The 24,294-nt window shown below is 41.1% G+C and overlaps 1 protein-coding gene across 2 annotated transcripts; it reads right to left on the bottom strand.

The window, feature by feature from the left end:
* Positions 1 to 984: 984 nt before the first annotated feature.
* Positions 985 to 19,483, bottom strand: rogdi (rogdi atypical leucine zipper). 2 transcript variants are annotated; one of them, XM_030725961.1, is made up of 11 exons: positions 19,342 to 19,483; positions 14,406 to 14,477; positions 12,201 to 12,283; positions 11,898 to 11,952; positions 11,738 to 11,818; positions 11,148 to 11,243; positions 10,960 to 11,058; positions 8,864 to 8,977; positions 8,730 to 8,779; positions 7,209 to 7,335; positions 985 to 3,659 (listed from the first exon to the last, which is right to left on the bottom strand). In XM_030725961.1, the coding sequence occupies exons 1-11, from the start codon at positions 19,414 to 19,416 to the stop codon at positions 3,618 to 3,620; spliced, it is 894 nt and encodes a 297-aa protein (XP_030581821.1). In that variant the 5' UTR covers positions 19,417 to 19,483; the 3' UTR covers positions 985 to 3,617. The 2 variants fall into 2 exon arrangements, with proteins under 2 accessions (XP_030581821.1, XP_030581822.1); XM_030725962.1 differs by lacking the exon at positions 8,864 to 8,977.
* Positions 19,484 to 24,294: the final 4,811 nt, after the last annotated feature.

The raw sequence follows: 24,294 nt of genomic DNA on the forward strand, positions 1-24,294 counted from the left end.
TATCTTTGTCTAACATTAAACAATCTGAAATATGCAAGTGTGAAAACGCGTATAAAAATAAGAAATTGGGATATACCATTATACAGCTAAGATAAATGTGTTTGATGAAGACGTTTTTAGTCCCGGTGTTGACGACAGCCGACTGTCAGCGGAGTTGATCGAACCCTGAGCCATCGGGAGTCTGTCTGACATTTTGCTAAATTCGCTGCTCCTCGGTCATTTATATTTGAAATCTTCTTAAACTTGGCACAAATACCCTTTGGTAAATAAAGGAGTCAGATTTTTCATTTTTATGAATTCTTTCTTGTAGATGCCTCCTTCCTTGTAGACTAAGTGCAACCCATGTCCTCCCCATCTCCACCTCATCCAAATTACTCAGTGTGCCAATCCAAGCCTCCATCTTTATCTTCACCACCACTGATTCCTCTCATCACTGGGATTCTGTTCTGCTGGGTCATCAGAGTCTAATCACCAAATACTCTTCTGTATGAGTATTCATTAGGCAAATGTCTACAGATGTTCCAGTTTTAATTTTTGTCTTCTTTTTTTTAACCAATTTCCAAAATATCCTGTACACTGATGTTTAACTTCAGTTGCTGCTCCTCCCTTATTGTCTTATTCTTTTGAAACTTGTCATGAATATTCATTGGGCAGTGGTCAATAATATACTGCAGACAGATTTGAGATATTTTACAAATTTTTTTTTTAAAGAAATACTGTACATTGATGTTTAACATCAACTGCTATGCTTTCCTTATTTATGGGCAAATTTATCTGAAACTACTATTTATTATTTGAACAAATGTTTGAAATTTGTAAAAAAAAAAATAACGTAAATATCAGCTCAATCATGGTTGGCCTACAGCCATTCCAATATATCTCATATTATTCAAGTAAAATATTTGACAGAGGAGCTCTATAGGGCAACAAGTCTCGTGTCATATGTAGCTTGAGGTCACAGGTCAACAGGGACATGTTGTTCACAATAGTTTAATTGGACAGATAATTTCCACCTTTTACATGACAGGAAGCTTTAAACAGATCAACACTGGAATTAAGTCATTTGTTCATGACTGGATTAATGTTTGGTTCACAGGGAATCAACATGTGAGACAAAAACAAAACAGCATACAAACCATAATTCATTTCACATTAACAGAGGTGACAGGTAGCATTCATTAAAATATACTCTTAAATATATAAATGTAGCAATGAACAGGAAATGTGAGCTATTTACAAACAGGGCAATGAGGGATTAAAAAAACAAACAAAAAAACGAACCTGCGCCACCATCTGCCTCGCTCGTGTTTTATCGCTTATCAGTTTCCAACTTGTGAAATGCATCCACAACAAAATAATTCAGGATTATGCCCGAGGACCCCTAATATTCCTGCCTTTCCTTTAATATATTAATACCTACATTTAAGGGACAAACTGTTAAACGATCATTGTAGTTTTTTTTTAATCTTTACAACAGTTTTAAGGAAAATATCAAGTGGTGGCCTGTGATTGAATATATTCTATATTCAGGTGAGGAAAGTCTGCAGAGCCACAGACATACAAAACCTTACATAAGACCCTGAACGGTTTCTGTTTTCACTGGTACAAAAACCTTTGCAACATATCAGGAAGGTGCCTGAGAGTATAAACAGACACTGGAGGTGAGCCATGAACAGATAAAATGGTACTCAGTGAATTTTATCCTCTAAAGTATTCCAGTGGGAAATTTCCTAATAGTACTGCCTCTCCTATCTGGTGAGATTGTTTTCCTTTTACAACCCTTTTGTATTCTATTTACATTATTGTAGTATTTCTAATATAATGTGTAACACTTTGACACAGATATACTGAATTAGTGAAACAAGCAATACCTCAGAGTAAGAGGTTATCCGATAGCTAGGTCACTGAAGAGATGAATAATTAATTCTGTACTGCATTTTTATAAATTAGTCAACATTTGTGCAGAAGCATTTAATACATCTCAGCTCTTACAGAACAAATTGAGATAGATACCAAAGAGCTCTGGGCATTGACCACACTTCCAAACTCCCCATATCCCAGTCTGAGTGAGCGACCACCAGACGCACTGCAGCAAGTACGATCCAGAAAGGATCGAAATTACAGCTCACAGGACCCCAATGATCTGGTCCTGTAACGACACCTCCAGCTAGTTTCTTGTGGGAAACTGAAATGATGCTCTGGCACGAGATGTGAACTAGAAACATTCTTTCAGAAAGGAGCTTCTTCAAGACCTTCCTCCACAGTGACAGATCTGCCAGAACTTGTTGGGACAGCCAATGAGCTGCTCAGACGTCCCTCTTCAGGAGTCTTTTCAGCAGCTCGAGAAAAGACTCAAGGATTGCTCTTGGTATGATCGTCTCTGCAGCTTTACCCGGGGGGGGGTTTCATGAGGACGTCTGGCGGATATTTCAGTGCTTTCTATGAGAGAGAATCCTAGCCTAGTCCTTCTGGCGTTTCATCGTTTGAGGTCTATGGATGGAAATGGATTACTGTATATAGATGTTACTTATTATACATCAATAAAAAATTACACATTTTTCTTTAAATATACAAGATAATATATTATCTTTGACTTTATATCACCACCATAATTATTTTTCAAAATTTATAAGTGGATCCCTGTGTTATCTACATTTTTCAGCCATCAGCTGCTGCTTTAGTGAGAATGACAGTAAATATTCTTCCCTTCTTCACAAATGATATTTTCCTCATGTTTGAATGCCACCAAGGCTTCCTTTGTGTATCATAACAGAGCACACCACCTTCTCTACAACACAAGCACTACAACCATGTGAGAGGTTCATGTCCCTGCTGTGAATACATGAAGCTCCTTCTGCCTGTTGCTAGCATTGATTATGCTGTGATGAGAGAACGTTTATGATTTTTTGTTTAAAAAAAAAATTACTAGTAAAGTTTGCTGAACAATAAATACTTTCAGTGAAATGAATAAACATAAATCAACTTTAAATCTTAAAAACTGCTTTGATTGTGTTACTGTTTTATTTTGTTGGACTGTCATGAGGACTCTACAGCATTCTTTTAGGCCTGTTTCGTCTGATTGTGTACTGTAGCTCAGTAGTTGTAACAATGCAAAATTGTCAGAGGGCTTTTTTTAAAGGCTGGGAGAAAAAACTAAGACTGATGTGAAGAAATGAAAAAGCGGAAGAGGATGGATGGAATAATCACAATTTGAAAATGCTGAGAAGGAACAAAGTATCTGTGAAAAGAAAAACCAGCTGTGATGACTTTAGTACAAAAAGGTGTTCTACAAAAGAGTCGACAACTCTGGGATGAGAACCAATAAATTATGTAGTGTAACAAAAATAATTCTAATAATAAATTTAACCCAAAAAAAAAAATCACATGAATTCACTGAGAAGTACAAGTCAGTAAGATGCAGTTCACATACAGTCAGAGGAAAGTCAGCCAGCTGTGCTAACATAACTGGGGGTGGCAGCTGTAATATCTGATGGCTCCTTCAGCGTATCATGCAGACTTCACACTGCATGACAAATACCTTAAAAAAACAAACAAAAACAAACTTGAACCCTTGAACAGTTGAGTCTGAGTGGTCTCAGGAGAATGATGCAGGAGGATTAAAAAGGTCTGTAGTTCCAGAAACTGGAGAAGACCGATATCTGCAGAGAAGGAAGGAGCTTAGTCAGATTTAGATACCAATTATATACTCAAGGTTAAGTATCAAGCAACCAGTCAAAACTCCAATTGTTAGTCCCCCCTTCACTTTCTGTGCCTTACTGTTGCAGATTTCATTGTGTGGGGGTAGGGTCACTGAGTCTAGACCAATGTGAAAAGTATCAGCTTTATAAAATAAAAAAAGTCCACAGTTGATGACACCACTGTAGAAGGAACCTGGGAGAAAAGTCATGTGCAACTAATGTTTGACATCAGAATAATAAAGAAAGCTGCATCAGTAATCTGCTTATTCACTGCAGTCACAGCTGTAGGGGGTCATCAAAATGGAGAAATATTTCACAGCCATGAAAAGGAAAATCAGGAGCTGCTTCTGAGACGGATGACGAGAATGATGCTAATAAGCCAAAACATTTGTCAAAAACTAAATGTGATGAAACTTATCTTAGTCTTGGTTTGACGGTGAATGTAACCGGAGATGAGGGGAGGCCGATGTGTATTTTATGTTTGCCAGTGTTGTGAAAAAGTAACATGGAGAACGGTATGCTGCCTGTAACACTGTTCAGCATGACCGGTTTGGTGGTGGTCAGTGATGATTGGGGTATGCATATCCATGGAGGGACGTACGGATCAGAAGTCTGCAGGCTTGGCAACAGCATCCTGACTGCCATTAGGTATGTTCAGGGTTCGTACACCTTCTCCAGGATCAAATTCAAGCAGGTTTTAAGTACTTTCAAGGTCAATTTTCAAGATTTTCCAGCACATTAAGGGGGTCATTCACAACTATCAACATTTTCCAAAGTGTACAAAGAGTCCTCTTTTTTTAGACCCCCCCCAAAAGTATACAAAGAAAATGTTGATCTTTTTTTCAGGACATTTAATTTCTGGTTCTTTGGTATTTTAATGTAACAGGAAGTATTAAAAACACATCCTGCTGTGGAAAAATTCTGGAACTCTCGGTATCAAATATGCTCTTTCCTATCTATTAAAACATTGTACTGCACTGCATGTAGCAAAATGTGCATGCCGCCACACTGTACACAGTGGCAGTGGAGCAATTTGTCATCTGAATTGTGGTTTTGTGCCATAAAGTGATTTCCGGTATTTGCCAAAAAAAATATTGCTGGTATTTATATTGTTTTAAATGACTTGTTGACTTATAATCTGTCAAGCATATCTGAAACATTATCTCTCATGAATGACAAACTCATTTTGAGTCATGGAGATTCCTGTCATTTCTGCCCCCCCTCCCCCAAAGCAACTTTTTTTCCTCCAAAAAGCGATTAGCAACAAATTTAGCAACTTTTTCCAGTGTCATCAGGGACTTTTGGAGAGATTTGGAGATATGTTGGTTGTTGTGCCAAAAAGTGACTTTCATATATTCTTTATTAAGAAGGTAAAACTGTCACTGACATTGAAAATTAATTTTTTCCCTGAGAGATCTGGCTGAGAAGGCTGCAAAAGCTGTAACAAAGATTACAGTTCTATAAAAAGTAGCCAAAAAGGACTGGATCGATTATACTGTAGATACAATAATGCAGTCATAAATATATTTGCAAAACAGTTAATTTCTTCATTTTATATATAAGCCCCTCATAATTCCTGTGCGCCACAGTTCTATTTACCGATATAAGCAAAGATCAAACACGTTCGTCCGCTATGGCATTGCCCGGACCTCGCTTCAGCACCAAGGGGGACACCCCACGGCCCTCGATTCGCCCTTTAGCGAGTACTGCGTACGGTTTCGATTTTTGATTCAGCTTTTTGGAACAATAATTCCACTTCTTGTTGAATTTATCTCCGGCAGCTTTGGCTGCTTTCCACACCTGCTGCGCCGCACTCACAGCTTGTTCCTGTCTAATATCGTCAGTAGAGTCTTCCTGTGAATTGATGATGGCCTATTTTAGAGAATTCAATACCTTGAAAGGACAATATTAAAATCCAAGCATTTTCAAGGATTTCCAGCACCCATACGAACCCTGCATATGCCAAATTTCATGGCTCATACCCCTACGGTTTGGAGTCTATAGACTGGAAAGGTCTCCTCTGTTCTCGATTTCACTGTGTGTCTTTAACAGTGTTCTCATATGTGTATAAAGCACCTCCCCTCCATCCACACACACTGAGTAACATTAGTAACTGACTAATGTGTTAGGAATGAAAGGATGCCACATCATTTGATGGAAATGAAACTGATCAACCTAGGTTGAATTAAAAGACACCCTGAAAATCAGAGTGAGAAAATTACGTGGTAGGACAGCCAATTTCATTGCAGCAACTCAAAATGGTACTCAGTAGTTTGTATGGCACGCTCCTAATGAGACGACAGATGGTGTCCTGGGGAAGCGGGGGATCTCCTCCTAGATCTGAACCAGGGAATCACTGAGCTTCTGGACCGTCCGAGGTGCAACCGTGTGGCGTCAGATGGAACAAAACATAATTTCCCAGAGGTTTTCTGTTGGATTTAGGTGAGACAAGCGTGGGAGCCAGTCATTAGTATCAATTCCTACATCCTCCAGGAATTGCCTGAATACTATAGCCAAATGAGGATGGGCATGGTCATGCACCAGGAGGAATCCAGGACCCACTTCACCAGTATAGGGTCTAACAATGGGCCCCGGGATTTCATCCCAATGCCTAATGGCACTAAGGGTGCTGCTGCCAAGCTTGTAGCCATCCATTTGTCCCTCAATGGATTTGCCTCCCCAGACCACTCACCAAACCAGTCATGCTGAACAATGTGGACAGACAGCATGGTATTCTGGTATTCTACGGTAAAGGCCAATCAAGCTCCACGATGCCCGGCAGTGAGCACAGGTCCCACTAGAGGACGTCTGGCCCTCAGGCCACCCTTCATGAAGTCTGTTTCTGATTGTTTGGTCAGAGACATTCACACCAGTGGCTGCTGGAGGTCATTTTGTAGCTCTGCAGAGCTCATCCTGTTCTGCAGAGCAGGTCCCGGTCCTGCTGATGGGTTAAGGACCTTCTCCTGTCCAGCTCTCCTAGAGTAACTGCCTGTCTCCTGGAATCTCCTCCATGCTCTGAGACTGTGCTGGGAGACACAGCAAACCTTCTGGCAGTGGCACGTATTGATGTGCCATCCTGGAGGAGTTGGACTACCTGTGCAGCCTCTACTAGTAGTGACACTGACCCTAGCCAAATGAAAAACTTGAGTAAAATAAAGCGAAAGAGAAAAGATGGTTGGAAAAAATGTCAGTGGCCTCCACCATAAGTCGTAGCCGTAGGCTTGGTAGGAATTGGTATGCTGTCCATTCTGCCCCCTCCCCTCCCCGCCTCACCACCACCAAACACCAACCACACAACCACATTCACACTTAGGTGTCTTACCCAGGGACACAACAGCAGCATGTGCTCAGACAGGGGCTCAAACCAGCAACCCTCCGGCTGCGAGGTAAGCACCTACTCACTGCGCCACTGCCACCTACACTTGACGCTATAGTGTGATTAAAATGTGTTCCTTACATGTTTTTGAACAGTGTATTCATAAGATTGATGATGTATCTGTAGGCACTAACCTTGTCCTTGAGCTGCTGACAGAGTTGCAGGGATATGGTGAAGAACACCAGTGTGTCACTGAGCCAAGGGACCACACATTCGACTTTATGAACATGGCTCACCTCAAATCGGTTGTTGTTGAGCTCGCTGTGTTCAAAACATAAGGACAGGTTAAAGGGTGCACTTCCTAAATGCTGTCCAGGTTCTAATACTCCTATAATTCCAATTAATTTAATTAATAATTAATTTACAATTTGTCAGTACTGTATGCTATCAGTAACACCAGTTACTATACAGAATATCACAATTTTTCTTAAGGCTTAAAACAGTTCAATTCAGCTTTATTTATATAGTGCCACTTTGCAACAACAGTCACCTCAAAGTGCTTTATACTGCAAAGTAAAGACCCTACGATATTAGAAAGAAACCCCAATAATCCTACAGCCCCCTATGAGCAGCACTTGGCAACAATGGGAAAGAAAAACTCCCTTTTAACAGGAATAAACCACCGAAAGAACCAGGCTGTTAAAAGGGAGTTTTTCCTTCCCACTGTCGCCAAGTGCTGCTCATAGGGGGGGGGGGTTCTCTGTATTATTGTAGGGTCTTTATCTACAAAATAAAGTGTTTTGAGTAGACTGTTGGTTGTGATTTGGCGCCATATAAATACAATTGAACTGAATCTTTAAGATATGATTGGGTCTGATGATTCAACATTCTGTATGTGAGGATTTTTTATTTAATACTGAATTTATCAGGGAGCCAGTGAAGAGAAGCTAATATGGGCGAAATATAGTCTCTGTCTAGTCACCGTCAATACTCTTGCTGCAGCAGTCTGGATCAATTAAAGGCTTTACAGAAAGCTTTTAAGACAACCCAATAATAACGAATTACAATAGCCTAGAAGTAATAAATGCATGAACTGGTTTTTCAGCATCACTCTGAAACATGATGGTTCTAATTTAGCAGTATTGCACAAATGCATGAAAGCAGTCGGACATATTTGTTTAATTTACACAATAACGGACATATCTTGATCAAAAATGACTCCTCGCTGTATTACTGGAGGCCAAAATAATGCCAGTTAAAGTAAGTATCTGGTTAAATACCATGCTTCTAAGATTTTTAGGACTGAATACAATAACCTCAGTTTCCTCTGAATTTAAAAGTACAAAATTAGAGGTCATCCAGGTCTTTAAGACATTCCTGTTGTTTAACTACTTGATTTGTATTATATGGATTCATAGTTAAATAAAGGTGAGTATCATCTGCATAGCAATGAATGGCAGTGTTTTCTAATAATATTTTAACAATATCTAATAATATTTCTAATAATACTGCCGCAGCACAGAACCTTGTGGAACTCCATGACTGACGTTTGTGTGTGAAGAAGACTCCCCATTTACATGGAATCTATCAGTTAGATATGATTGAAACAAGTGCAGCACAGTTTCTTAAATACCAATGGTGTGTTCCAATCACTGAAGTAAAATATTGTATTCTGTGTAGTAAAAGTTTTACAGAAAGATGAATGAAGAACTTACAACATTGCTCCAGGGTTGTGCAACACTGAGCTTCCAGCAGGCTTGAAATTCTGAGGAAATGACATTCATCACAAACACTGGTCACATGACAAAGCATGTGTGATATAATGTTGCAGAGGGTCACACTGTCTAACCTTCGTGGTGTTAGGAGGTAACACATGAAGCTGGTAGACTGTCAGACACAGTTTACTTAAGTTGATATAAAAGTTCACCATGACATCCCCAGGTATGGGCGGAGAGAACATTTTCTAGTGATAAAAGGATAAACACAGAAACAAAGCATTGTGAGCAGAAGTATAGAATGCCACACTAAATATAATTTTGTCTTAACACCTAAACATTATATCCATAGCACACTTTGTGATTCTAAAATAACGAGTATTAATCTGCTGCTCTAATCATTTCACTTGTAATTCTCTAGGTTCAGACTCTCCAGCAACATCAGTGAGGTACAAAACTGAGGAGTCATTAAGGCCCAGTTCAAAGTTCATGTCCAAGATGTATTTTTGTGCCAAAATATATTCACAAAAACTGTAAGGTCTTTATCTTGCAATATAAAGCACCTTGACACAAGTGATATTGTGAATCTGCGCTATATAAATAAAAACTGAACGTGCACGTCTGTGTTGACTGAACATCTCACAAAAATGTCTCTTCAAATCTGAAATGTACTTCAGTTGTGACAAAACTATTCTGACACCCAGACTGTTAATGTGTCTGCCTGGATTCTGAAAACTTGCAATGAATTCCTGACCAGGCTGTTACTATTACTATAAGAGGGTGGGTGAAAAGCTCATAGGCTGACCACGATGCAACGGTCGAATTTGACCAAATGTTTTATTTTTTCGACATAGTCTCCCCTGCGGTCCACACACGTCTTCCATCGGTGTTGCAGGTTCCTGTGGTATGGAAGTTCTCATCCTCACCCTCAAAACAGCAGAGACGACCTCATCATCGGCCCGATACTGCTTCCCAGCCAAGTGTTTTCTTCATGTTGGGGAACAGAAAATAGTCAGATGGTGCCAAATCAGGAGAACATGGAGGGTTATCAACCAGCTCGAAGCCACAGTCGTGCACAGCAGCCATTGCAACCACGGGCTTGTGTGCAGGAGCATCGTCACAGGACCCCTTTCATCAGTTTTCCAGGCCACTTTGACTTGATTGCCTTTCGCAGCTGCCTCAGCAAGTTGGCATAGTATTCTCCACTGATAGTATGGCCTTTTTGAAGGTAGTCAATGAACATGATGCCATTTGCATCCCAGAAGACTAAGCCCACCACCTTCCCTGTCAATGACACCACCTGGGCCTTCTCTGATGGGGGAGAAGATGGGTGTTTCCACTGCATGGGCTGTTGTTTGGTTTCTGACTCAAAGTGACCGGCCTGGTGCGCTTTTGATCAAGCCTCAAAAATCGTGACACCCACCGAGTGGAAACCTTTGACATGCCAAGTTTGTTATGCAGAATGTTCTCATTCACGAGAGATGCCTACAGCATTAGCTATCTGTGAAACATCTGTCACCCATCACCATGTGACGAACACGGTCAATGTTTTCTTGGGTGGTGGCTGTCGCAGGACGTCCGGACCTCGGGTCATCTTCCACTGCTTTTGCCTCTGTCATTTAAAATCAGATGGTTTACTATCCAGAATGAACACTGATATTAATGTGAGAAAAAATAAATAGGAGCCACCGTAGCTGCTCCTACGTGTTCAGTCAGCATAGACAGTGCCCACAATTGTGGCACAATAGGACCGAATTTAGGTTAAAGTCAGGGATCTGTGCAGGCCAGTGAAGTTCTTACACACCAAACTGGAAAGATGATTATCAACTAGAAAAACAGAGATTACACAGTGATAAGATGAAAAATTATTTTCTTCTACAGTGGCTGAACTATCCACTGTGACATAGTTATTATTCTAATATATCTTAAGATAAAATATTATGTTGTACTGGTGCAATGATCTCTTTATTGGAACACAGGGGTCCAGCCCAAACCAAGAGTACACAATAGTGACAACATAGTTGGTCACCTGAATTGTTTAGTAACTTGGGATCCTTAATAAATGTGTGTTAAACTTACTGTCAGAGTTCATCAAAACTGTATCTGTCTTTAAAACCACTGCCAGTCTTTCTCTAGATGTCCCACTAAGTTTAATGCAGTGTGTGTGTGTGTGTGTGTGTGTGTGTGTGTGTGTGTGTGTGTGTGTGTGTGTGTGTGTGTGTGTGTATACCATCAAACCACTGGCAGCCAGCTCAGGTAGGGTCATCGAGGCCGGGGTCGTGAGGCGGTTTCGAGCTCGTGTCAGCTGTAGCATCACGGCATCCATGAGCTACAGCAACAACATAAACCTGACATTATTATCGGCAGCACAATTATCTGAGCCACATACAGCCCTGTGCTGAATGGAACAAGACAGACCTTATTAACCTCAGCCCCTGACTTGAAGTGGTAGCTCTCATCATGGCTGCTCAGCAGCTGCAGAGCTTGGTTCACATGGTTCCTGGCATCCTGGATCTGATGGTGGAACACAGAAAGGAGAAATGTGATGGAGGATTTCATCCCTAACAGAATCCATCCATCCACCCTCTTCCACGTGTCCTTTTCAGGTGGAGGGTGGAGCCTATCCCAGCTGTCATAGGGCAAGAGGCACGGTACACCTTGGACAGGTTGTCAGCCTGTCGCAGGGCATAACACAGAGAGACAGACAACCATTCACACTCAGTCCTATGGGCAATTTAGAACCACCAACTAACCTAACCCCACTGCATGTCTTTAGACTGTGGGAGGAAACCGGAGTACTCAGAGAAAACCCACACAAACACGGGGACAACATGCAAACTTCACACAGAAAGGCCCTGGCCAAGGTGGGTTCAAACCCACAACTTCTTGCTGTGAGGCAGGAGTGCTAACCATTGTGCACCGTGCTGCCCCATACCAGCAACCTACAGACTGAAATCAAACTGACATTGGCTCCAACACAAGATAGTTACATTTTCTTTTTACAGTACCTGCTGCAGTTTCCACTGCTTGTCTTCTCTGAACTGAAAGTGCAACACCTGACTGCTCTTTGCGACCTTCAGGTTAATATCCTGTTGGGAAAAGGGAAACATTAAAGATGTTTAGCAAACAGTGTTTGCAGTGTTCTTATCGAGGCTTTTGAAAACTCACAGCTTGAGTCAGAGCTTCTCCCTGCAGAGTCAGCACCCCTTTCACTTGATCCATGCTGCAAAACAACATGTCACATTTTTAGATTAGATTCATGACAGAACCACGAGGAAATAATAATGATAATAGTGAGGGAAGGAAGTGGATGTGAAAGATGACAATATCGAATAAACTGAAAAAAATATTCAGAGCAGCGAACCAGCAGCTGATCCCCCCACTGAATACTTTGTATTATAACAGAGTCCACTCATTTTACAAGTGATCACCAAGCCACAGTAACAGTACACCAGTAAGAGTTGCATTTACGTTGAGCTGCCAAGGATGAAATTCTCCTGTTTGAGCTGATTTTCCAAACCTGGTGTCGGCATGGAGAAACGTCGAGATGCCTCCTAAAGAGACAAGAGCAGAGAAAAACGATTATTGCCATTTTTAACATCTTGCAATGTGCTGAGTATTGCAATAACTTAAAGGGCAATTTATCACCTTTTTTAAACTAAAAATTATGTCCTCAAAGTTAAACTTTGTCCATCTCTGTTTTATCCGGTAAGATATTCAGTTATTTATTTTTCTAAAATTAGATTTTCAAGCATACCAACCAGGATAAAACCAGTAGCGGTGAGTCCTCCTGAGTTGTGCTCATTGCCAAAGCCTCATTCAGACTGATGGCAACATTTTGGCAATCTGTCTGCATTTATAAATTAGATAGCAATTGTTTGCAAATCTTCGATAATCTGTCTGAGATTGACTACAGTCGTTCCAAGTCAGAATGCAGCTGTTTGCAGAAAGGTTGCCTCCTATCTGACCTGACCTCTGCATTCACCTACTGCAACATCCTGCAGTTCTGGGTAACCATTTAGTGACCACAAGTTGCAACTGGATGCCACAGATTTTTTGTAGATGCAAGGAGCTTATGTTATTTCAGGATGGAGGTGCATTAGATGAGCCCTCCTGTTCACAGTATTCACAGAGTATTTCAATTAATTTAACAAAATATAGATATTTTGTGTCCCTGTATCGATACAATATTGCCACGCAAAATATTGCAATTCTATGTAGTATCAATTGTTTCCCCCCACGCTTATTACATAATTTACAAGATTTTCCATATTTTCTACATGACAAGAAAATCATTACTATTAAATCTGGATTCCAGCTAATTAATTATGTGTCTATCTTATGTTAGCATTCAAAATTCAAGCCATCTACAAAGCATCTACAAAGCTGTCTTGAATAGGTACCCACATAACTGCTGGATTCTACCAAGCAGCAATCCCAGGACACAAAAATTATGCTAACACGGAAATTCAATTCCTCTCCCAAAATCAGTTCATCTCCCTAAACTCCCGTGTTAAGAGCACAGCTAAACTGTATTAAAAACTGCTTTGGCCTGTGTGGATATTTTTCACCGTCACAGCAAATATGCAGTAGGTGTTATTATGTGTCATCAAAGATGTGGGTTAGGTTTAGGGTTAGCCTGAGTGTGTGTCAGTTTTGTTAAGTAATATTCTCGTGTTTTATTAATCTGTTAGTTGGAGCTAATTAGCAAAGCATGGGTCTATGCATCACACCTGTAAAGTTTAGGGGTTTAGCTTCCTAACCATGCAAAATATTTGGTCTGACCGCCTTTATTCTTCTACACAGCCTGAACGCTCCTGTCTGTAATTCTTTAAATAGCCGTCCAGGCTTAAAGCTCTTCTTTGGACGTTGGCTGCCTTTTGTTCTGTATGATCCCACATTGCTACAAAAACTTTGAAGTCCAGCTCTGGGAAGGTCAATCCATGACTGATGGTGTTCCATTGTGTGTTTTTCTATCTAGGTATGCTTTGTGTTTGGGATCATCGTCATTCTGAAAGCAGTTACCAATCAGACTGATCACCAATCAGATTCAAAGCTGACAGGAAGTTCAAATTCTATGAAGTGCAAAATGTCTGAATGGTCAAACTGTAAAGTTTAATCCATCTGTTTTACATTTTCAAAATTTAACTTTAAGTTTTTATATTTCAGCAGATTAAATTTTTTAAGCATGAAAGCTGTCAAAACAATTTGAAACTGTACAAGTCAAAGTTTTGGTGAAGAGAGCGTCATCACTTGGTGACCCTCTGCAACTGAGTGAAAGAGTCAGCAAAGTGGCTATATCTATAGAAAAAAACAGCAGGGCCAAGCACTGAAAAAGCAATCAAATAATTAACTTGAATTAAAAGGTTTATTCTAATGCTTTGTGTGCTAAATTAAAAGAAAGCCTGGCTGTGTTCTAGTACACCCCTCAGTTCTTAAAAACAGCACTCTACAGGAAAATCAGAGATGTCATTATAATAACAATAATAATATGATCAAACCTCTAAATCTCCTCTAGAGTCACCAAAGACATCGCAGATCTGTTTTACAAGGTGACTGGACTTACCAGGACAAGCAAACAGAGCTTCATGAGTAAAACTGGTGGAATGGCCCCTTTGTAGTGTCACTTCAACCATATCAGTATCCATTTAATACAACTATTTACACACATTTTACCTTAAGGACATCTTGGAGCTGCTTTAAGACGGCGTGCACTTCTTCTTTAAGCAGCCAGTTGAACTCCTCCTCCTGCCAAACACAATAATAAACAGTGAACTGCTGCACTGTCAGTGGAAGACACAGAGAGCTTTCTGAGGAGCTTGTCCTGCAGGATGCTCCTTGGGTCACTATGTCAGGCAAATTTTAAAATGAATGACTGATATGTCAATAATTCATCAATGACAATATTGCAAATTATTGGTTAATCATTCTTTTTGTATTGTTTTGTACATTTATGAATACAGACTCTTCCACCATGCACCTGCATTTTGAGTTTCATAAGAGTAAAGAGATTCAATTATAAAAGAGAGGCCTGGCACTGAAAGAATTATGAACTGAAACTTATGGAAGATTTCTGCACCTGCAAAGATGCTCCAACATTTGTCAGACAAAGACACAACTTCTGTAGATTTGCCTCTGTGTGCCACTACAGTGGATTTTAATTTTTTTTTTAAATGTGTGATTGAAGTGTACACTTTAAGCTTTAATTCAATGGGTTTTCACAAAAATTTAACATTGAATGTTTAGGAACCACACCCATTTTTATACAGTCCCCCATTTTCAGAGGCAAAAAGCTAACTGGACCGTTTCACCAACATCAGTGGAACAGTGACATGAATTACAGGAACCCAGCAAATCACTGAAACTACTTTTAAACTGTTGGTGTAGAACAAACTGTGGGGTGAGCCACACTGCTGGAACCACTAGAACCAAAAGACAAAAAAGGGCACAGCCAGTTATGCTGACTAGCTGTTCTACTTCTTTAAATGAAAGCTACTGAAATAAAGTTTCATCCCAAAATACCACACACATTGTTTTTTGAATCGTGCCCTTATGCCCTTGTTTTGGAGCTCCGTCTCTAATAGCCTGTTTCAGTGTCTGGACCAGCTGCTGAAGGAAGAGGTCTGAGAAACAAATGCAGCCAAAGCGAGCAGACTACCGTACATGACTGCTGATACTTAGAGTAGGAGACACAAGGTCAGAATTATATTACTGATGACGTACTTCCTAATTTGAAGCATGAATCTACTGAAACTGATACAAACATAAAAGGCATGTGGGCAGTGTTTTCCCTGGAAATTTTAAGCATAAAAAATTTCAGCAGAATCATGGTCTGAATGCAGCGCTGTGCCAAAGATATTTGCTTTTACAAGAGCCCTATAGAGACCTTATAGAGCTCTATTTTATTTATTCATTAATTTTTATTACTGCCCACACAATATGACTGCCAGGTCTGACAGGCAGGAAGAAAAAAGAAGAGAAAAAAGTAGAGGAGAGAAAACAGAAGAAATAGGGGGACTGGGGATTACACTTTCAAGGTCCATTTTCAAGATTTTCCAGTAACACTGGGATACATATTTATACAAATACATACATTCCATACTCGTCTTATCCATAATTGGAATTTGCAATTTTCCAGCCAACGCTCGTTAAAAAGGCGACGCTCTGTCATTGGGGGAGGGGCGGGGTCACAAACAGGCTGACAGGTCACATGCAGGCCAGGCCCAGGCGGAAACATTTTCATTTCAGACTTTACGACTCATTTTCTTCCTCCATAACCGAACTATTCAGTCAGATGGTTATTTTTTATTTTTTAAAAATGGGTACAATTTCAAGCATTTTCAAGCACAAAATTCAAGCATGATTTCCAGCACCCATGAGAACCCTGCTTACTAGGAGGACACCCCGGGGTAGACCCAGGGCACGCTGGAGAGATTATATCTCTCGGCTGGTCTGGGAACACCTCGGGTTCCCCCGATGAGCTGCAGGAGGTGGCTGGGGACAGGGAGGTCTGGGCTTGTCTGCTTAGGCTGCTGCCCCCGCGACCCGACCCCGGATAAGTGGCAGAAAATGGATGGATCTCTTTACTTTATTTTTGTTGTATTTTTATCCATTTTCTTTTTTGTTTTGTCAAGTACTGATGGATACTTCTGTGGTGAGAAGAGCTTACTCAACAGAAGAGCTTTTTTCATTGAAATGGAGCAAATTTGGAAGCTAGCCCTATTCCACCTGAAGAGGTGTTTTTATGGTTGCCGTTCTGGTGCAGAGGTGAAGGCTGGGAAATGGAGATATTAGACCTTTTTGCCAACAGTAATCATGGGAAATGTCAGCTTAGTTAATCATGGAAGTGCTTGAGTCAATGTAAAGTGTTGTATAAGTGCTTTAAGTGCTCAGATAGAGTAGAAAAGCGCTATATAAGGACTAGTCCATTGAACATAACAATACTTGTGTACACTCCACCCAAGGCAACAGCTAAAGTTCATGTGACGTTCTCCATGAAACTGTTGCTAGACTCCAGAGGCACTCTTCATAATTTCAGGAGATTTCAATCATGTTTCTCTCTCCTCACACAATTTAACTGTCCTACCGGAGAAAATAAAAGCCCTGGTCTGCTGTACACCACTGTCAAAGAAGCTCACACAGCTACTTTCTTACCACCATTTGGCAGATCAGACCACAACTTGTTTTTTTCTGCAGCCATGTTACAAACCCCGTGAGCAAAGACAACCTGCAACTAAATTCACAGTCAGGAAATGGACACCTGATCCTACTGCGCCTCTAAGGGACTGCGCTGAATGCACAAATTGGAATATGCTGCTGGAAACAGATGAGAACAGCATGGATACTGAGACGGCTGGATTGCTTCACTGAATACATCAACCTCTGCAGTAGCACAGTCATACCTACAAAAACTGTGCGCTGTTTCCACAATAACAAACCCTGGATCACAAGTGACAAAAAGGCAATCCTCAAGCAGCTTTCAGAGACAGATGATGACTCTGCCACTGCGGCGTGTATCAGGAATACACTGGAATCTGAATATAGGGATCTTGTGAAAACCTTCACGACTGAAGTCACATAAAACGCCTCATATTTGAACACCTTTAAGATGAAGGAAATGAGAGTAGATTTCCCAAAATTAAGGCCCCCTCTCAAACCTGTGAAAGTTTGTGGGGTGGTAACAAAATATAAATATCTAGGTTTACACCTATAACAAACTAGACTGGTCCCCTAATGCAGATGAAGTATACAGAAAAGGGGTCGAGCCTTTGAGTTGGTGGGAAAATGCACACTAAAGACATTAGAAGCAACTCTGATCACCCAATATTGACACCTTTATGGAACAAAAAAAAAAAAAAAATCAATACTGGAAGACTCCTCTTTCTCTGTTGTAAAACACAGATACAGAAAATCATCTGCACCCACGGCCATCAGGCTTTTCAATTCTCATACAAACAGCAGATGAGATATGTCAGCCATAGGAATTACCCTCTGGGATCAATAAAGTTATTCTTATTCTTGTTATTCTTGTGTTGAGACAGGTGCCTATGTGAGCACATGAAGCAGTTTCTCCAAGAGTGCTCTCTTTTTTCCCTTTAGGCTTTGAAAGCCATGGTGGAGGACAGATATCAGAAAGCCAAAGCCACTGTGTCGAAAGCATCTGCAGTTAGTTTAACATCAGATATGTGGACCTCTGTCAACACATGTTGTTTTAGGGGTGCTGCATTTCCCTGAGGAACATACTGCTGAAAATTTGGCAAAAGTAAAAGCAGCATTTATGTCAGACATTACACACAAAATAACGTGCCTCGTAACTCATGGCACAGCAAATATGGCTGCTTTTGCCAAGGAGCTGTGCTTGCATCAAGTTGTGTGGCACATACTTTAAACTTACTCATAAAAAAGGCTCTTGACCTACACTGCACTGTCTGACATCTGGGCACACTGTAGAAAGATAGTGGGGTAGTGGGTATTTCAAGAGCACTACAAAGATCAGTTCCTTTACTTCATTGCAATATTTTAAATGATGCCATTTTGTTTAAATTGCTGCTGCAGTGAACCTTTAATTACTTTTTTTGCTGGCTAATTTTGCAGGAGAGGCCGACACAGGTGAAGGAGCAAATGGGCCAGCCAGCACTGAAGCTAATTCAAGAGGTGGGCACGTGTAGGAACACAGACCATCTGCTCCCATCTAACCTCAGGGACAGTAGGAGCAGCTTTGGCAGGCCTACGCACTGACGTTGTTCCACACTCATGAGAACAGTATGAAGTTTTTATTGCACAATATCTAAAAGTGAAGTACATTTTTGTTGCCAGGTTATCTACATTTTGGCCAGAGTTATAACTGCTAGCTCCTGATGCACACTTCTTTACCCAATCCGCCTTATTTTTTTCGTTTTTAATTATAAAAGGTGAGATTCTGTGCAACAGGCTAATGGGACAGGAGTGCAGGGGCTTTATAGCTTGTTTTAAATTCTCTGATTTTAAAGATTTCTTCAGCATTAAAGTAATCCGCTTTTTAGTATTTCTACGCAGAAAACAATAACTGTTGATAAGGTGAATTTGGCAAACTTCATTTTCCACACTGTAAACAAATGTGGTTTAAAACAGCGCTCATGTTGCTGCCGCTGTTCCTCACAGTAACCTGAACCTGTGCATCACAGACGCTGCAGGTTCAAAGTGACCGATGACATCTGCTGACCTCAGTATTTTAGCCAGTTTTAATGGCATCAAAAATCTTGAGCAGTAAACAGAGACATGATTAGGAGACAGTTATGTATGTATGATTAGAGCATTCCTTGCGGTGATTCCGTACCTGACCGTCACCACGGGCCCGCTGACCGTCAATTGCTATGTCTCTGTAATGTGACAGCACGGGTTCGAGGGGGACAACGCGGACAGTTCTCTCGGATAACAGCAGCTACTGAGATAGCTGCGTCCAGCTCGGCTCTTTCAAATAATGGACTACGAATACTAAAATATCATATATTAAGAAACGAGTCACTGAGGGAAAAACTGCTAGCGCTGAGTCACATAGCGCTAGTTTTTGCCAGCCTAATGGCAGTGGTGCAGCACAGATAAACTACACAATACTGACACCTGGATAGCTTACCAGCACAGCTCTTTCCAGCTGACTAGCAGTGGACATCTTAGGCAGCTCAGGCAGAGACCTCTGCGGGTTCAGCATTTTGATTTAAAGCCGTAAAACACTGCCCTCTCTCCTTTCCTAGGGATGAAGGGGTGTCACTGGACAAGCTTGGTGGAATGTCTGGTGCCTTCGCGGATTTCGGACATAATGAAAGCGCTCAGATTACTGACTAAAATCAGTGGAAAATACATATTAAAAACGGATTATGGCACAATATTGTGTCACTGAAGAAGCACGGCTTATGTGATGTAATCACCTGAATCTGAAATTATATTTCCCTTGTACTGCAAGTTCATTGTCAATATCTATATAGTCTTTATTCTAGCTGTTCACAAGTAACTGTGTGCTGTCTGCCATTATGTTCACAAGAAGTATTTTTCCTTAATTCAGTTTCTGCTCACTGGTGCATTCAGTTTTGTTAGTTCCACCACGAAATAAGTAGTAGTTGTATTTCCATAGTGGTAATGGTGGTTCCATAGTTATATTTTTATGACCACCACCTGAATGCAGCATTAGATTCGTCACACGTTTACTATCGTATTGGTGCCACCTACCAATCCTTATTTGGCAATATAACTTCCGCTCGACGTTATACATACGAAAGGTACACAGAGCCATTATGCACACAAAAGTATAAATTAGTCAACAACTACGACGCCTCAGGATTTTTACTTGTGTGCTGCGTCGACATTTATATTTCTAGTTCTGAGAGTCGCGTCAGTGGGTTTCAGAGGATGCCAAATGGTCATGTGACCCATGTGATTGGCATGCGTAAATACAGAGACACAATTCCGTTTTTAAAATTAGTAGTCAATAAAAGACAAATTTATTTTAAGATTATTTCCACATAGAATACATGGAGACTGACAGATGATTGATGTCACCTCATAGCACAATGATTCAGTATGCTCACAGTTTTCAGAGAGAGATTTTTGTTTGTTAAAGATTCAAGCATAAAAAAGGTACCTAACCCAAGAGATGAACCAGTTTCGTGTCTACACATAACAAAGAACCAGTTTTAAGTTGCATCTTTAGGCACTTTGTTACCAGAAGCCAATCGAGAAAAAAAAAAAAAACCCACACAATTTATTCCCATTAACTAGTCAAATCTATGAAAAATTCCAAAGATAACATAGCAGGCATGAAATAGTGCATGAAATAGTAGGTGATTATAAGGAAACATCTGAGCAGTGTGTCCTTAAAAAAAAGGAATCTCACCAATTTGAGGACAAAGAAGTAAAATAGTACACAAATAGTCTCAATGGAAGGGTGTACTGTAAATGGGCTGCTTCACTTTTCTCAATAACTTACTCACATTTGGATGCTAGTGGGTTACTGTAAAAGCTGTTTACAGTAACCTGACTCTAATTTTATATAATCTGATAATGCTCAGAGGCCTCAGAATATTAAATGTTAAAGTTCATGACAGTAAAATTACGGTCTTTGGAGCAGGGGGTCGGGGTTCGAACCCCCAACCTGGTTCGAATCCCGACAAGGGCGTACTTCCAGTAAGGGTCCCCAGGCTAGACCCCCCATGCTAACCAAGCCTACTTTGGAATATGAGTGAGAGATACATGATTTAAGCCTTACCGGCTCGGACGTTGCCCAGATTAACAAGGTCTGCATCAGGTGTTGAGGAACCAGGACATTCTGATGATAAGTGGGCTACTGGAACTAGAAGGTTACAGCATAAGTGGACACAAGATGAGAACCGGGAACTGTTGCAATGCTGCTACACATGTAATCCCAGCGAGAGGGGTTACATGAAGAGGATGTGGAACCTATGGATTCTTTGAAATCCAACATCCACACTGATGGCGAAACAACCTGTGGCTCAGTGTTCCAACATATGAAGGAAGCAGCTGCTATTGCAGCTAGAAATTGATGAGGTACAACACAAATACTACGACAAGGGGGAGCCAGGATGACAGGTCAGGGGAGAGATTTCATCATCCCCACACTCCGAGATTGGGTACCAAGCAGTGTAAATTTCATTGACGAAATATTTTCGTCACAGTTTTCGTCGACGACCCTTTTTTTCATGACGATAACGAGACAATAACTAAATAAAAACGATAAAAAAGGATAAAAACGATAACGAAGTTAATTGACACTTCAACGAATGAAAACGAGACGAAAATGCTTGGCGGGGACGAAATCCAATCAGAACTTATTTAATTTTGTGACAGGGCAGGACAAGTTAGGAAAACATCCAAATTGGGCGCTGTTGCTCAGTGCTCATATTACATCTGTCCCTCCAATTTTAATAGCACTGTAGCTTTCACACAGCCATACACATTCTTCCCACTACATACACTCACTTACACCCAACACATCACTCCAAACACATTGAGTGGGAGGAGGGGGAGGGCGGGTCTTTCCACACCCCAGTTTCATGCACCCTGCCTGGGGTAGGGACTGGCTAGTGGTTTGGGCCAGGTTGGCTGCTTCCCTGGGGTGTCGCTGGCTCTGTGCTGGTACCTGCTCGGCCACACTTGGTGTCCATGTGAGTTCTGTGTGTGTGCGCATGAATGTGTGACGGTCATATGTGTGAATGTGAGTATATGACGTGCATGTGTGTGGACAGCAGGGCCTGGATCTGTGGCTTGCTGAGCCTTGGCACCTGTGGGACACGGTTGCGGAGGGTAGGAGTCACCCCTCCCTGTCGCTCCCTACCGCTTCCCGCTGCTTCCCACTGATCGCCACTGCCGCCCCTGGGCTGTTGGGTGCCTGTGGGTCCCGGGGTTCATGGCCGGATGTCTTGGCGTGGTTCTTGGCCCGCTCCCTTGTCAGTTTTGGCCTGGGGGTGGATCGGGCCTCTTTGGCGGGGGGGGTTTTCGGGCACCTGGGGCCTTGGGGCCGCATTCTTGGCTCATGCGGGGGGTGCCGGCCTGCTTCGGGGTTGGCTGCTCATTGCCTCTGGCTCTCTGGACTCTTGCCATTTGTGGTGGTTCCGTCTGGGGTCTCTCTCCTTCCTCCTCTGCGGTGTGTGCGCAGTTGCCATCGTGATGTGTGGCCTCTTGTCTTCTGAGCTCATAGTGGGCCGTGGATAGGCCGCGTCTCCTGGGTCCTTCCCTCTTTGCCTCTGGATCACGGGGGGTGTGGTTGCAGTTTCTTGCCCCCATTGATGAGTACGTTCCTTGACAGAGGCACATACACACACTATTGCAAGCAACAGCGGCATTGTGTGTCTGTGTGTGTGTGTGTGTGTATATATGTATATACGTGTGTATAGATATGTGGATGTATGTATGTATATCATTCTGTGATTATTCTTTTCTCCCATTTGTTTTTTTTTTCTCTTTCTTTTTGTTTCTTTTCTCTTTCTCACTCTTTTTTCCTACCCTTTCCTTTCTCCCTGTCAGGCCTGGTGTAAATAAATAAAATAAAATTAAAATACAAACATTAACAAGAGTAGCCTATTGGGAAAACTTCTTGGAAAAGCAAATATGTTTGGTACACCAGAGCATTCAGATCATATTCCGACTGCGAAAACTGCCATACATGACAGGCTTAAAAAAAAAGAAAAAAAAAACATCCAATCAGAATTGAGTTAATTTTGTGACAGGGCGGGACAAGTTAGGAAAACATCCAATCAAACGCACAGTTGTGCAAATTTGCTCAAAACCCGGGAAGGACAAACTAGCCTAAATTTTTATCTTTACTTCCGATAGAACTAAGTGATGTAAACAATGTCAGCAGGGAGAAAGAGAAGAGCCGATGTATGGACACATTTGTCCTTTGATGTTGTGACAAACAAAACGAGGTGTAAACGATGTGTAAACCATGTGGGGCGACTATCTCGGGTAAAAACACGACAAATCTTAAATGACATCTGCAAACCAGTCACCCAGATCTCCATGCAAAGGTCAGCATTTTAATGTCATGCAGGGTAAAGTGTTTTTCCCAGTTTGTGTTTAGAGAAAATCTCCACACCGTGGTGGATTAGCCTTTATAATCTTAGTCCTGAACACTGCCCTGTACCTTTCAGAGCGTGTCCTGCTGTAAAACGCTCCTAGTAAGTAAGGTGGTGTTAATGATCAGGTGTGTGGGAAGCAGGTGAAACGCTAATGTTAATATTATTAATAATATTCCATAACGTTAGATAAATGTTTATTTTTTTGTAAGTGTGTATAATGACTAATTCAAGGGAACTAAAGAAAAAGCATTTACATTTTACACTCTTTATATTTTAGTAGTCGACTATATTCTTACGATAATTTCGTGGACTAAAACTAGACTAAAACTAAAACTATTCAGATGACTAAATTATGACTAAAAGTAACTTACATTTTCGTCAAGAGACTATGACTAAAACTATAAGATGAACAGCAATAAGGAGCAGTACCCTCCATGGAAACAGCAACTAGAGGCTAAGATCAAGGCAGCAGGGAGGGAAGTTAGCCAGCTCTCAGAGTTGCAGAAAGGTGTGATGAAGAAGAAAGCGGTGCCTAAGAAGTACAACAGGCTGTCCATACCTGAGGTCTTAGAGACTGCCAAGCAAAGACTCACAGCCATGGCTTACCGGCTGAAGAGGTATACCAGGGAGATAGAAGCCAGGAAAATAAACCGGATGTTCTCCACCAAACCATCAAAGGTATACTCTCAGTGGCAGGGGAACAATATGAGAACAGCACCCCCATCAAGGCTGGAGACAGAGCAATACTGGAAGAGCATATGGGAGAAAGATGCATCACACAATACCAATGCTCAGTGGCTAGTGGATCTAAGAGCAGATCACAGCAACCTTCCTGTACAGGCCCCAGTAACCATCACAATGGCAGACATCCAAGAAAGAGTCTCATATATATATATATATATATATATATATATATATATATATATATATATATATATATATATATATATATATATATATATATATATATATATATATATACATATATATAACCCTAA

This window comes from Archocentrus centrarchus, unplaced genomic scaffold (genome assembly GCF_007364275.1).
Source record: "Archocentrus centrarchus isolate MPI-CPG fArcCen1 unplaced genomic scaffold, fArcCen1 scaffold_87_ctg1, whole genome shotgun sequence".
NCBI lineage: Eukaryota > Metazoa > Chordata > Actinopteri > Cichliformes > Cichlidae > Archocentrus > Archocentrus centrarchus.

Excerpts from the sequence above, each read along its gene's own strand:
- rogdi (XM_030725961.1), bottom strand. The coding sequence starts at position 19,416 with ATGCTGAACCCGCAGAGGTCTCTGCCTGAGCTGCCTAAGATGTCCACT. Across the intron at positions 12,284-14,405 it reads AGCTCCAAGATGTCCTTAAG|GAGGCATCTCGACGTTTCTC; the intron begins GTAAAATGTGTG and ends TTGTCTCTTTAG. Across the intron at positions 11,244-11,737 it reads AGCAGTGGAAACTGCAGCAG|ATCCAGGATGCCAGGAACCA; the intron begins GTACTGTAAAAA and ends TTCCACCATCAG.